This window comes from Carettochelys insculpta, chromosome 23 (genome assembly GCF_033958435.1).
Source record: "Carettochelys insculpta isolate YL-2023 chromosome 23, ASM3395843v1, whole genome shotgun sequence".
In the NCBI taxonomy this organism is placed as follows: domain Eukaryota; kingdom Metazoa; phylum Chordata; order Testudines; family Carettochelyidae; genus Carettochelys; species Carettochelys insculpta.
Window position 1 is genome coordinate 3,730,192 of NC_134159.1, and position 14,843 is coordinate 3,745,034.

Sequence of the window (14,843 nt, forward strand, 5' to 3'; positions counted from 1 at the left end):
GCCAACTCACTTAAACAAGATGTATTTTAACTCTACCAGGTGCAAAGTGAAACATCTAGGAACTGCAGGTCTCATTTACATACATTCATATTTTGTAAATTTGCTCCCATTGCATGGAAGTTTTCTTATCTCAAACACAGACAGATTCAATCAGGAAAAACCTTTTACAAGAACTATCGTTCCCAGTAATGTGGCAGAGTCCTTCTGGAGTGGGTTGTGTTCTGACAGGTTTGTAAGCACTTTGCAAGTATCAATTGAGTTAGGCTGTATAATTATGTTTGGGATCAACTGGTTAGTCATAGTTTACTTGTGTCTTGCTCCAGTATTTACATTTATTCAAAGCCAACTAAAACGCAACATCACGGGGCAGTTATTTACCAACAACAGCTGTCAGGGCTACCGATGTCTTTTGAAAAAGGGACAGAATCTCTTTTTTTGGTCTCTTCAGTGTTGTACAACCAAACCCGCTCACACCTTCATGAGTGACAGGGATATCTTCTGGGCATTTGCTCCACCTGGGCCTACCCGGTTCCCAATAATAAATTGTTTTATAACACTGAGTTAAATTTTCCCCACCCAACACGTAGATTCTGTTTTCCCAACGGACCACAGCAGCATAAGCTATTCCTTTTGGCAGTTTTGGAACCATCACCTCCTCACTCACTTTGCCATCCTCAGTGACAAAGAAACACTTTCTCATGCAGTGGCAGTTTTCTGGGATAAGGCTACCATCGGACAACTCTCTGATTCTCTTTTCAGCATACCCGCCTATAACATACAGCCCATTGTTCATGGCCACAGCACCTGCTGAGAAGAACCCGTTGCCAAGAGACACCCCAGTCCACATGTTGGAGCTGATGTCATAGATCAGAAGCCCCCTGTGAAATTGCCAAAAACCAGTCACCTCTGTTGTCCCACCTAGTAAGTATAGTTTCTTCTTGAGCACTGCGGCAGCAGAATGGCTCAGAACACAAGGCATCCTGGAGATGGGAGTCCATTCCTGCTCTGCTATGTTAAAGCATTCTGCGGAGTCCAGAAATTCATGAAACTCACACCAGCCTCCCATAGCATACAGCCTCCGATTACAGATTAGGAATCCATGCGTAGCCCGGGGCACAGACATTGAAGGCAGCTGCAGCCACTGGCCTTTGAAAGAGTTGAACTCATACAGAGCATCTGAATACACATTCTGGCAGATGCCTCCAGACACATAGAGCCTGTCTCCCTGTGCCGCACAGGCTGGATATGTCAACGATTTCAAGCCTGGCAACTTCTCCCACTTTTCTGCCTGGGGATCATAACAGCCCACCAGAAAATCTTCGTTCACCAACTCTTGGTCCTCCCACATCCGTGAATCTACACACACAATCACTTCATCATACATGCCCTCTCTGAGTCCCCCACTCTCATGCAACCTCTCTTCACTGTCGAGCTCCTTCCAGTGAAGCTGAACACCTCCAAATTGTTCTGAATCCAGCTGCACCTCCACGAGCTCTCTATCTGTCAGGAGGGAAAGCCGGACATGCCTCATCAGCTCATTGATGAGGGAGTGGCCTGTGGCGGGTTGAAACTGTATCCAACGTCGCACAGCCTGGTAGACTTCTAATTCAGAAGCCACTCCTAGGCCATCGGAAGACAGGATGGTGATTAAGCTGTTGAGGTCCAGACTCAAAAAATCATCCTCCACACAGAGCCTTCCAAAGTTTAGGATGATGAACTGCGTGGTAGCACAAAGTATAGTTTGGTGGTTATAAATCTGAGCTAGTCTGCAAAGCCCAATGCAGTTCTTCAAGGAAATGTTCTTCAGGAGAAACCTGGGAGGAACAAAGGCAACAACATCACTTGTGCTGCATTAGTGATTGTCATGATCAAATAACAGATCCTCAGCAGGGTTTAAACTCAGAGACAGACGCTCCAAAGAATAGGCCTCCATTGTTTGACTTTAAAGAGGAAGACCACCATTAGCTCATAGACTTCAAGGTCAGATGGACGGACATGAGCATTTAATCTGACCTTCTGCACATTACAAGCCACAGAATTTCATTCCAAGAAGAGAAACCCCATAATCTCTGGCTGAGTGGCTGGAGTTCTCAAATCATGGTTTAAGGACTTCAAATTACAGAGAATTCACCATTGACACACCTGCAAATTACCCTTGCACCATGCTACAAAGGAAGGTGAAAAAGCCCCAGGGTGTCTACCAACCTGACCCAGAGGAAAAATTCCTTCCAAACCCCAGATCTGCTCAGTTAGACTATGAGCATGACAATATTAGCTGGCACTATAAGTAAAGAGAAGTCACCCACCTGGGGGGTAACTATGGTTCTTCAAGATGTGTCCCTGTGGGTGCTCCATATCAGGTGTCAGGCCAGCCACAGTGCCGCAGACTGGAGATTTGCAAAGCAGTTGCCACTTAGGTCATGCATGCACAGAAGCGGGCTTGGCCCTTCGCGAGCTTCTAGTCACATGAGCAATCCAGTATGAGCCAGTTCCTCAAAGCTGCCTTGGAAGTAGCATCTGAAACACATAATGAGACAAACTCCAAAATGGGGAGGACAGATGGGTATCGGAGCACCCACGGGGACACGTCTCGAAGAACCATCATTACCATCCAGGTGGGTAACATCTCCTTCTTCTTCGAGTGGTCCCCTTGAGTGTTCCAGATCAGGGGACTACATTGCAGTGGCCCCCCAGAAACATGAAGGCAGGTACCAGAGTTAGATGTCAGTAACCACCAAGAGCACAGGTGTTGAGAGGCTCATGTCTCCAGCCGTCTGGCAGTGTATGGCATAATGCTTGGTGAAAGTGTTGTAAGACGAACCATGTCGCTGCTCAGCAAATGTCTTTCAAAGGGACGCCCTTGAAGAAGGCCATGGATGCTGCCATCGGCCTAGTAGAGTGAGCTTTAGGAGGGACAGGTAATGCTGTCTTCCGCAAAGAATAACAGGTAGATATGCATGATGTAATAATGTTCGACATTCTCTGTGATGAAAGCACTTTGTCCTTAGATCTCTGCAAGATACAGTACCAGCCTATCTGTTTTTCAGTAACAGTCAGTCTGTTTTTCCTCCCCGCTTCTGCCCCTCTGCTCTCTGATTTGCTCACCTTGATAATATTTTTCTGATTTGTCAACCTTGATTACTATTTTTGGTTCTCTGTGCCTTAAATATTGAGTCTGTTCTGGTATGGCTATGAGCTGAAAAAGTGGGTCTGTCCCACGAAAGCTCATCACCTAATAAATTATTTTGTTAGTCTTTAAAGTGCTACTGGACTGCTTTTTTGTTTTTCGGAAAGGCTTTGTTCTTCGTAGGTAGAATGCTAAAGCTCTTCTCACATCCAGAGAATGCAGTCTCATCTCCCTACTGGGAGCATGCGATCTCGGGTAAAAAGACGGAAGTATGATCGGCTCATTCAAGTGGAACTCGAATGCGACCTTTGGGACGAAGGCAGAGTGTAATCGAAGTGTCACTGCCGCCTTGATAAATATTGTACATGATGGACAGGCCATGAGGGCAGCCAGCTTTCTAACTCGACAAGCAGATGTGATAGCCCAAAGGAACACTGTTTTTAAGGTAAGGAGATGTAATGGAATAGTCGCTAATGGTTCAAATGGAGGTCTGGATATTGTATCCAGAACTAGGTCCAGACTCCAAGAAGGTGATATAGGTTTACAACTAGGGTACAGGTTGGTGAGACCTTTTAGGAAATGCACCATAGTTGGGTGCACAAATACCAACATCCCATCCGCCATGTGTCTAAAAGTCAAGATGGCTGCTAGATGCACCTTTAATGATCACAGAGCAAGTCCCTCTTGCTTAAGATAAAGTAAGTAGACCAGAATGGATTGTATGGGGGCTTCTTCTGGATGTTTGCCCCATGTGGAGCACCATGTTGCAAAGCCTTTCCACTTGTAGGTATAAGTCTTTCTCATGGAAGTTCACCAACTGTGCGTCAAAACATGTCTAACCTGTTCAGAGCAAGAGGCCTCTGAGGGATCAAACCAATTATCAGCCAAGCCATGCGACAAAGCGCGTGAGGCTGTGGGTATGTCAATAACCCATGGTTCTGAGTGACAAGTTCAGAATGATAGGAATCAACCATGGAGGATATGCTGACATGCATTGCACGATCAGGAGCCAGTGTTGCCGAGCCCATCTCGGAGCTATGAGGATCAGATCAGCTCCTTCCAATCTGGTTTCTCCAACACTTTGTGGATGAGGACCATTGGGGGAAAGGTGTATAAGAAAGGACCTTTCCAAGGGATAAGAAAAGCATCACTGAGAGACCCCCGCCCTGCGCCTGCTTTGGACCAATAAAGGTGGCATTTCTTGTTGCTGGAAGTTGCAAACAAGTCTATGGACCGAGTGCCCCAAGACCAAAAAATAGGATGGAGAATGTCGGACTGTATCTCCCATTCATGATCTGGTGCAAATTGTCTGCTCAGCCGACTGGCCATGACATGATTCACCCCAGGTAGGTATAAGGCCACCAGTGTTATGCCATGCTGTATGCACCAGTTCCATAATTGGAGGGACTCCGCACAAAGAGAGTGAGATCTCACTCCCCCTTGCCAATTTACATAATACGTTGTGGTAACATTGTTGGCGAATATTCTTACCCAGGACTCTCGAAAGCGAGGCAGAAAATGCTTGCAAGCATTGAACGCTGCTTTTAGTTCCAGAAGGTTTATATGAAGGGCCATTTCCCGTTGAGACCATTGGCCCTGGACTGACATGTTGCCCACATGTGCACCCCAGCCCATGCTGGATGCATCAGTGGTTATGGATACAGCAGGTTGGGGTTGACGAAAGGGGACCCCGAATAGCAAATAGCCTGTGCAGTTGGGGATACTCATTTGTGACCTGTGTGTCTTGGGCATGTAGATGGTTGCCAGACAGTGTTGTAGGCACCAGAAGTGCAGCCTGGCAGTCTGAACTACATCTGTAGTGGCAGCCATGTGACCCATCAATAGTAAACAGGTCATCACCTGCACTGTAGGGCTGCAAATGAGTACCTCGATTAAGAATTGGATTACTTGGAAGTGCTGGACAGCTAAGTATACTCTTGCTGATGTCAAACTGAAATGATCCCCTATGAACGCTATATTCTGTGCGGGCACGATCATCGATTTCTGTAAATTGACAATGAGGCCCAGGGATTGGAACATCTCCATGGTGACAGATATCATCCAGAGGACGGCTGATGGAGAGCGCCTTTTGAGAAGGCAGTCGTCCAGGTACCGGAATATTAGAATGCCCCGACGATGTAGGGATGCTAACACCATTGCAAGGGTCTTCAAGAAAACTCTGGGTGCTGTTGAAAGGCCGAAAAGGCAGTACCCTGTATTGAAAGTGGTCTGTTCCCACCGCAAACCAGAGCATCTGTGAGCCGGGTGGACCATTATATGACAGCATGTGTCCTGCAAGTTGAGGGCTGCAAACCAATCTCCGACGTCCAGTGCAGCGCTTATGGAAGCAATAGTCATCATTTTCAAGCACTGTTTACACAGGTAGCGGTTTAACTGTTGTAGGTCCAACATGGGTCTCCATCTCCCTGTCTTTTTCTCCGTAAGGAAGTAACAGGAGTAGAAGCCTTTTCTTCCGAATCTGAGAGGTACTTGCTCCACTGCTCCTATCGCAAGGAGGTGGTCGACCTCTTGTTTTAACAGGGTCTCATGAGAGGAGAGCACGGAGACACAGGCTGAGGAGAGAATGTCAGAATCGGTGAATGAGGTGATGGGCTACAGTGCCGAGTCTTGGCCTGCACCTTTTTTGGTTCCCTCCAGGAGTCGGTGTCCGTTGACACCGTATGTGGTGCTGGATAAATCGGTAGCTCTGGTGCTGTATTTGGTGCAGAGACCATCAGTGCCGCTGGTTCAGGTGCCACTGGTGCCAGGAGCCCTGTATGGTGCTGGTACTTCTGGTGCTGATCAATCTTTATGTGTTGGCACCGGTGAGCTCTGTGAACCCGTTGGTACCGGGTGGGATTGCTGCATCGGCACCGGTGGAGCCAGTTTCTTAGGCTTAGGCCGCTTGCCCTCTTTAGTTAGTGAGGAAGCTCAGCTCTCAGTATGACTCGTCTTGTCACCAGATGAAACAAGCAAAGATTGAGTCCAAGATCATTTCTTTTTCTTATGGCCTTCCAGGGAGACCAATGAGGTCACTCGGTGTTTTTGATCCGCTGCCACACCTGCAGGTGTTGGCTGGTCCACAGTATCAGGCTGGAGAGCTTTGTCAAAGAGAATCATTCTCAGTGTCATCCCTCTGTCTTTTCTAGCTCTCCCTGTAAGTTTAGAGCAATGTGGGCACTTCTGAAGCACGTGAGATTTTCCTAAACAGCGTATCCATTGAGAGTGGCCGTCTGCGGCCGGCATTGGCTCCCGGCAAGAGTCACACTTCTTAAAACACAAAAGCCATCAAGTAGCACTTTAAAGACTAACAAAATAATTTATTAGGTCAGCTTTCGTGGGACAGACCCACTTCTTCAGAGCACAGTGGTCTGAAGAAGTGGGTCTGTCCCACGAAAGCTGACCTAATAAATTATTTTGTTAGTCTTTAAAGTGCTACTTGACGGCTTTTTTGTTTTGATCGTATATAGACTAGCACCACTACCTCTCTGTTACTGCTTCTTAAAACCTGATGCAGGTGTTTCAACGGAACAATAGAGCTGTTAACAGCTTAGCTCTTGGAACTGCAAATGAGGCAATAATGATTAAAGGTACTAGCTCCTAGAGAATTGGTTTTACAACTTTTTTTTAAACTATTATTAGAAAACTTGCTAAGAACTATGAACAATAAATAACAAAGATCAAAAATTGCTTTTCAGACGTGCTGCTGAGGAGTGCAGAAGTCCGTCTGCGGCCAAGGGCGGTTGAGAGGAACTGGCTCAGACGGGATCACGCAAAGGACTTGGCGCACTTCTGCACATGCGCGATCCAAGCGGCAGCTGCTTTGCAAATCTCCAGTCTGCGGCACTGGGGCTGGCCTGACACTTGATATAGAGCACCCATGGGGATCACTCAAAGGAGAACAAGTGTTACCCTCAGTGTGGCCTACTAGCTTAAGTGGCCACAGGACAAAAATATACAAGCAAATTACATGGGAAAAACTTCTGAGTTTGACAACACAACATTAGGGCAGCAGCCTTATTTTTATGGCTATTGAGCTGTAGCTATGTTAGTGAATATTTTACAGGCAAAGGCTCCAGAATGGCGGCTCAAACATACAAATACACAAAGATCCCCTTGCTGCCCCCTGAAACTCTAACTCCTCTTACCAAACCCTCTGCCTCCCCCGGACCACACATAGCTTTGTCTTCACCCACAACTATTTCTGAGCTGGAGCCAGTTTATACGTTCAAGTCACTGGCACTGCTATGGGCACCCACATGGCCCCACAATATGCCAACATTTTCATGGCTGGCCTAGAACAACATTTCCTCAGCTTCTGTCACCTAGCGCCCCTCCACTACTTATGCTATACTGATGACATCTTCATTCTATGGACCCATGGTAAGGAGACCCTTGACGATTTCCACAGGGATTTCAACAACTGTCACCCCACCATCAACCTCAGCATGGACCAGTCCACACAAAAGATCACTTCCTGGACACTACAGTACAAATAAATGGTGGTCCCATAATGATGGTCGCTGCTGTATACTAGAAACTCTAAACCACAGTTCTTACCCCCATGTCCCCAACTTCCATCTAGGACGCATCACACAATCCATTGTCTACAGCTAAGACCAAAGATAGAACAAATCTGCTCCAACCCCACCAACAGAGATAAATACCTACTAGATCTTTATCAAGCTTTCTAAAAACTTAATTTGCACCATGTCCTACTAGTGAAAAGAAACATTTTTGCCACTTTCTCCCCCTGCTATACAAACCCTGGATTCTGCTTTTCCTCTGAGGAAGTGGGTTCTGCCCACAAAAGCTCTTGGCCTAATACATGGGATAGTCTCTAAGGAGCAACAGGACAGCTTGGTATTTGTGACAGGAGACAGGATTTGAACCAGGCCTTTCAAAGCTCTGAGGCAGTGCTAATGTGGGACTCTCTCAATCTCTTACATTGACCTAGTCCACTTTGGATTAAATAATTAAGGATTCATTGGGGCAGAGAGGAAAACTAAGTGAGACTGACTCTAAAGCTTGTCAACCAACAGGAGACCCAATTCTCCTGCTCCAATTAGTCTTTTATTATTTATACTCTGGACACAATATTCCAGAGTGATTTCATCAATGCTGTATGGAGGAAATACCACCTCCTTACTCTCCCTGTTAATACAGCTAAGTATTGTCTTAGTCCTTTTTGCAATAGCAATACCTCAGGAATGCATATTCACATGGTTCTATACATTGCCTGTAAGTAATTGCCAGAGTCATCACTTTCCAACATATAGCTCCCCAGCCAGTAAATGTGATCAGCATCCTTTGTGCCTGGATCCATGTCCCTGCATCTAGCCCTGGTCAATTCATTCGGTTTGATTGGACGCAGCTTGCCCTGTCTTTATCATTGTCTCTCACTTCACCATCTTTCTCTTGCTAAGCAGGCTGATACCCACGGCTCATTTTGCACAGTGATGATGTTGTGACTTCTCATCACACTTGCTCAGGGCTGGGTTTGACGAGGCATTTTACCCTGTGAAAGTTTCTTGAATCATGTGATGAGCAGAATTTTGAATTAATTTTATTGATGCTTATCTCTACCTGCTTCTGAAGGTACCATTCACACTACTTTAACGTCAGACATCTAGGTAGGACGCCATTCCCGCACGAAGAGCAACTTTGACCTCTCCACGCCTAACGTCAATTTCAACTTTGAAGCAGCGTGTGGTGTGTGTAGATGCAACACGCCCTGTCTCAAAGTTGTGCCCGCTCCTTCGAAGTAGCGCTCTAGTATTGACTCACCTACCGAGAGACACTTTTACTTCATCCCAAAGCCCACGTGCCAGGGTGCAGGTCGTCGTGTGTTACCTGCTGCATATCTCCGCTAGAGGAAAGATCTGTAGCTTGCTGGCTGCGGCAAACAGCTCTGGAGCGGTCGCCGGTGTTAGCGGTAGCTCTTCTGTGTAGACATAATTTAATATGCTTTGGAGGGTGGAAGGAGCCATATCCTGCAGCACAACTTCCCCTTTCTGGGATTCTTTGCAGGAGCTGACGAAAACGTCCTTAAAGTAAGGACTGGCAGCTGCCAGCAGTACTCTGTGGGAAGAGGGGGGAAAATGTCACTGGAGTGTCACTATGACCTTGATGGGGGGTTGGGGCTGCTGTGGTTTCATCACATCTTTTGACGAGGCAAAGCAGCTCACGCTTTGAATGAAAGGGAAACCTCTTGACTGAACAAGCTTCATGACTGACCAAGCTGACACGTTCAGCTGAGCATGTGACCAGGGACCAAAACACAGAACGTGCACTTCATGACAGGTTATTATGGGGCCAATTATTATTTGCCATTTGCCATGTGCTATTTCTTCTTGCTCACATGGTCCTCTGTGAGCCCCGAGCAGGGGCAGCAGCAGCAGCGCCAGCAGCCCATGGGTGCCGGGCCGGCAGCGCAGACCCCCAAGCGTGATGGCGGGTGGGCAGACTGAGCAGCTTCTGCCCGCTCATTCTGCATGAGATAAGGGTCTGGGAGACTTGGGTCCCTGGATTACTTTGTTTAATGCAAATGGCATATGAACCATGATTTTTGCACAACTACAGGAAAAATGCAGAGAACAAGGAAAGCCGTTATTCATTGCAGTTGTGGATTTAACAAAAACACTTGACATGGTCAGCAGATCAGGCCTGTACAGAGTATGAACCAAGATTGGGTGCCCGTCAACCCTACTCAAGCTCATACCATCCTTTCATGAAAACATGAAAGTAACAGTGCAATATGATGGATCTACATCAGAACTGTTTGCAATGAACAGTGGAGTCAAACAAGGGTGTGTTCTTGCTCCTACCCTCTTTGGCATATTCTTCTCAGTTCTACTAAATTGCACCTTTCAAAACTCACACAGCGATGTATTTCTCCACACAAGATTAGATGACTTTCTCTACAACCTGGCAAGACTCAAGGCCAAAACTAAGGTCAAGGAAGTCCTCATCAGGGAACTCCTCTTCACAGATGATGCAGCTCTTGCCATTCATAGTAAGACAGTCACTGATGGATTCTCTACCCAGAGCCTGCAAGTTTTTCTCCCTTGACATAAGCATGAAGAAAATGGTTGTATTCACCCAAGGTACACCTTGACGACCCAATGTCATTCTGGATAACAGCCCATTAGAGCCGTGTCTACACGTGCACGCTACTTCAAAGTAGTGGCACTAACTTCGAAATAGCGCCCGTCACGGCTACACGCACCGGGCGCTATTTCGAAGTTAACTTCGACGTTAGGCGGCGAGACGTCGAAATCGCTAACCCCATGAGGGGATAGGAATAGCGCCCTACTTCGACGTTCAACGTCGAAGTAGGGACCGTGTAGTCGTTGCGCGTCCCGCAACTTCGAAATAGCGGGGTCCGCCATGGCGACCATCAGCTGAGGGGTTGAGAGACGCTCTCTTTCCAGCCCTGTGGGGCTCTATGGTCACCGTGGGCAGCAGCCCTTAGCCCAGGGCTTCTGGCTGCTGCTGCGGCAGCTGGGGATCCATGCTGCAGGCACAGGGTCTGCAACCAGTTGTCAGCTCTGTGTATCTTGTGTTGTTTAGTGCAACTGTGTCTGGGAGGGGCCCTTTAAGGGAGCGGCTTGCTGTTGAGTCCGCCCTGTGACCCTGTCTGCAGCTGTGCCTGGCACCCTTATTTCGATGTGTGCTACTTTGGCATGTAGACGTTCCCTCGCAGCGCTTATTTCGATGTGGTACCGCGCAACGTCGAAGTTGAACATCGACGTTGCCAGCCCTGGAGGTCGTGTAGACATTACTCATCGAAATAGCCTATTTCGATGTCGCTACATCGAAATAAGCTATTTCGATGTAGGCTTCACGTGTAGACGTAGCCTAGATGTGGTTCAACAATTCTGTTACCTTGGATCTACTGTCACCACAAACCTAACCATGGATGAAGAACTGACCATCAGAATCAGGAGGGCAGCCATGATTTTTGGCATATTTATGAAATAAGCATGGAAAAATCCTAAGATGACAGTGAAAACAAAGAGACTAATCTACCAGGAATATGTACTGAGTATCCTGCCATATGGTTCTGAGCCATGGACCATCTACTTAAACCAAAGAAAAAAAATGAACAACTTCTATCTTCGCTGAATCTACTCAATCATGAATATCAACGGCAAGATAACATTTCCAATGCAGATGTCCTGTCAAAATCTGCATACCTAGCCTCATAGCAATCCTCAACAGCAGAAGACTACTATGGCTTGGTCATGTGAGAAGAATGGATGACGAACATCTTCCCAAAGAAATCCTCTTTGGTGGATTGTCATGTGGGTTAAGAACAAGAGGAAGACCAAAGCTTAGATTCAAAGACTCATGCAAAAACGCCATGAAAAAATTCAACATCGATCCAAAAACCTGGGAATCGACATCATCAAATTGAAATACCTGGTGGTGATTGCTACAACAGGGCACATCATCCTTCGATAGCATATGTGCAAGCCACACAAAAGAACTTCATCTTAGAAGGAAAAACGCCCAGACTCAAGAATTCGGAAATAAACTGACATGCGGTTATTGCAATCAATCATGCAAATCCAATATCGGACTGATAAGCCAGGAGAGCAGCTGCAGACTCAACCACTGCCCATGGATCCTCACCACCACTAACCACCATCTCTCGAGATGTAAAGGGGCCATACCATATCGTTATCATATCATTATGGTGCCAAACAATACAACCCATGTTAAATAAAGCATGGAAAAACATCTGTGATAAAATTGGGAACAGCAGCTTCTCCTCTTTCTCTCCCCAGACCATTTATCACAGCAGCACAATATAGGGCATCGGGGGAAGAGCTTTCTTGTCCATTTTTGTAATTTTGTCTTCTCTTGGATATGAAATCAATGTATTGAGAGTGTCAATGAACAACTTCGCATTGGAAACAATAGCCCTAGAGAAGGTCTTCCTGTGTTAGTGCAGTTGAATGCAGGGGTTGTGATGTTGCTTGAGGTGGTGCGCATGTTGGATATTGCCTGAGGCAGGAACCTCTCATTGAGGGTTTGGAAGGTAACTGCAATTTTTCAGAGCAGAAAACTACAGAAGATAAAGTTTCACAGATTTTGAATGTGGAAATATTAACCATATGGAAATGAGTGTTTCGTATCTGATAATACACATGAAAGTTCCATAGTGGCTTTCAAAGCTAAATCCTTAGCTAGATAGATATAGAAATATAGCTAGGTACACAAATAGCAACAGAAGGAGAGAGGGAGAAAAATCAATTGACTAATGAAGGGCCTTCAGCAGGAACTGGAAACAGGATGGATGCCTTCTGGATACTTCCTGTGCAATTTTATGAAGGATGGTCAGTTTCCTGTAATAGTTCTGAACCATTCCAAAGACTGTAATAGATATTTGCAGGTCTGCTACGTCGTGTAGAGTGGATCCAAAAATACACTGACACGACCTAATTTCCTAGAGATTTTTAGAGTAATTTGTACAGAATCCTATTTGGTGACAGATCCTCAGTCAATATGAATGGCCATACCTCCACGGACCACTGCAGTGGTGTCAATTTATGACAGATTACTATGTGCCCACAATGTTAGTCCAGCTGGCTACAGACCTATTAAATTCTGCAGCTAGATAGAAGTTCTGCCCCAGGTTGCTGACTCTTCCCTGTGAGGGACAGCTGTAGCTCTGGCAATCTAAGCTTCCAGAATTGTCCAGAGGCCTATTACCATGGTCAGAGCACAGATTCATTCACAGTAGGTTGGTCACACCTCCCCCAAGCAGCAGTGGCAGGATCCCAGTAGCAGTGATGAGGAAGCTAAAGCAGCCTGTGGCTTGCCGTATCACTGCTGTGATCAGGATGGGTTTGCTAACTGCATGTCTTAAAGTCATCTCTAACTAGTATCTTCCTTTGCAAAGTATTTTCCATGCAAAATTCTGCATTATCAGATCTCCTGTATCTTGGAGAAAGATGGGTGTAAAACTGGACAAAAGTTTACTTGTTGGTAAGAAAAGCCAGTCATTGAAAGAGATATATAATAAATGTAGGGTGTTAAGGCTATGGGGGATTATCCTATGTCAGTTTGATTTATCTTCCCAACTCAGCTGTCTTTCTTGTTGTCTTGCTAATGTGAAATATAGAGCTCTGCTTTCCAGAATAGTCTGAGTAGAGCTGATAGACAGGTGCAGACCCACCTGTGACAAGAGAACCTCCTTCCTTCACACACTAGGATGGCATCACAGAGTAACTGGTGCTGGTACAGCTGCTTTATACCTGCAAGAATTGGGAAGACAATGCTAAGGCTGGCATTGTGCACCACAAGGAAACTTGCTGGAGGAAAGAATAAGAGCTTATTCTAAGGAGAATATCTATCTATCCATCTGTCCGAACTTGCAGCCTGTGAATTATGTGTGAGGCCCATGAGACATTTTGCAACACACAGGGTTACCAGATTCCACTGGTTTCTGTCTGCTTGGATTGTTTTCCTCCAGGGGACATGGATATAAAGTGACACAGCTGTAAAGGAAAGGCGCCTGAAATGAATTGCATGCTGACACAACACTGACTATCACAATTGTGTGCTCCCTCTGCATCCAATTGAAGTGCTGTTACACCCTGAAAATTCCAGGTACATGAACACAGTTAGCAAAACGACTCTATCATAAGGCGTCATAAGGAGGAGAAAACTTGTTCTTCTTGGCCTCTGAGGATAGAACAAGAAGCAATGGGCTTAAATTGCAGCCAGGGAGGTTTAGGTTGGACATTAGGAAAAGGTTCCTAACTGTCAGGGTGGTCAAACACTGGAATAAATTGCCTGGGGAGGCTGTGGAATCTCCATCTCTGGAGATATTTAAGAAGAGGTTGGATAAATGTCTATCAGGGATGGTCTAGACAGTACTTGGTCCTGCCATGAGGGCAGGGGGCTGGACACGATGACCTCTCAAGGTCCCTTCCAGTCCTAGTATTCTGTGCTTCTAGCCTGAGGACTGTCTTGGTTATGAGAATTGTGGTGCACTGAGATGGAGGAGGACCACTCGTGACCCACTCACTAGTCTAGGTTGCTCTTTGCTGATCTATCCCCATACATCCCATCTATCGATGAGTATCCATACACTCCATCCATCCATCTATCTAATACCTGGACATCTGTAGGGGTAATGGGATGGCTTTATCAGGAGAACACAGGATGTGATCACCTGATGAGTGTTTGGTGTCTTATGTTTCTGTAGTGAGGGTGTGGACCAAAAGATTTGCAGAGAGTTAACCTCCCTTTCACCAGGTCTAAGTTTATTTCAAAAACTAAATAGATAACAGAACACCCCAAGTTGTTTCCATCTATGCCATTTTCTGCATAGAAGAGACAGCCCTAGGCATTTACCTTCTCTGGAAGACATATACATGAGGCTAAGCAAACTTACCTTTGCTCAGCTCCAGCGGCTTTGGCATCTCCTGTTTCTTCCCTTTTCGACTGGAACTCATGATAGGCTGAATGAAGAGTACTGTAGAGAAGGAAATTCTGATTGAAAAGAGACCTAGGTTCTCAGAGAGCATGCACGCAGGCCTGGGTACAAATACTAATGGTCTGGGAGATGAAATAATGTCAGGCAGAGGGCAGTGATTCTGTTTTCTAGTTTCTCAGACACACTCTAGTTTGGTTATGGAGCAACAGTGACCAACTCCCCACCCACGACACCCCCATCCCCCCTCACAGATCACTGTTGTAT

General features: G+C 46.1%; 1 protein-coding gene across 1 annotated transcript; it reads right to left on the reverse strand.

Annotated features, from left to right (window-relative positions):
* Positions 1-370: 370 nt before the first annotated feature.
* Positions 371-14,598, reverse strand: LOC142025539 (kelch-like protein 6). Its single transcript, XM_075017965.1, has 4 exons — positions 14,538-14,598; positions 13,314-13,392; positions 8,981-9,208; positions 371-1,814 (listed from the first exon to the last, which is right to left on the reverse strand). Exons 1-4 carry the CDS (start codon positions 14,596-14,598, stop codon positions 371-373), a joined length of 1,812 nt encoding a protein of 603 aa, XP_074874066.1.
* Between the last annotated feature and the right edge of the window lie 245 nt (positions 14,599-14,843).

Excerpts from the sequence above, each read along its gene's own strand:
- LOC142025539 (XM_075017965.1), bottom strand. The coding sequence starts at position 14,598 with ATGAGTTCCAGTCGAAAAGGGAAGAAACAGGAGATGCCAAAGCCGCTG. Across the intron at positions 9,209-13,313 it reads AGGAGGTTCTCTTGTCACAG|AGTACTGCTGGCAGCTGCCA; the intron begins GTGGGTCTGCAC and ends CTCTTCCCACAG. Across the intron at positions 1,815-8,980 it reads CTAGCGGAGATATGCAGCAG|GTTTCTCCTGAAGAACATTT; the intron begins GTAACACACGAC and ends TGTTCCTCCCAG.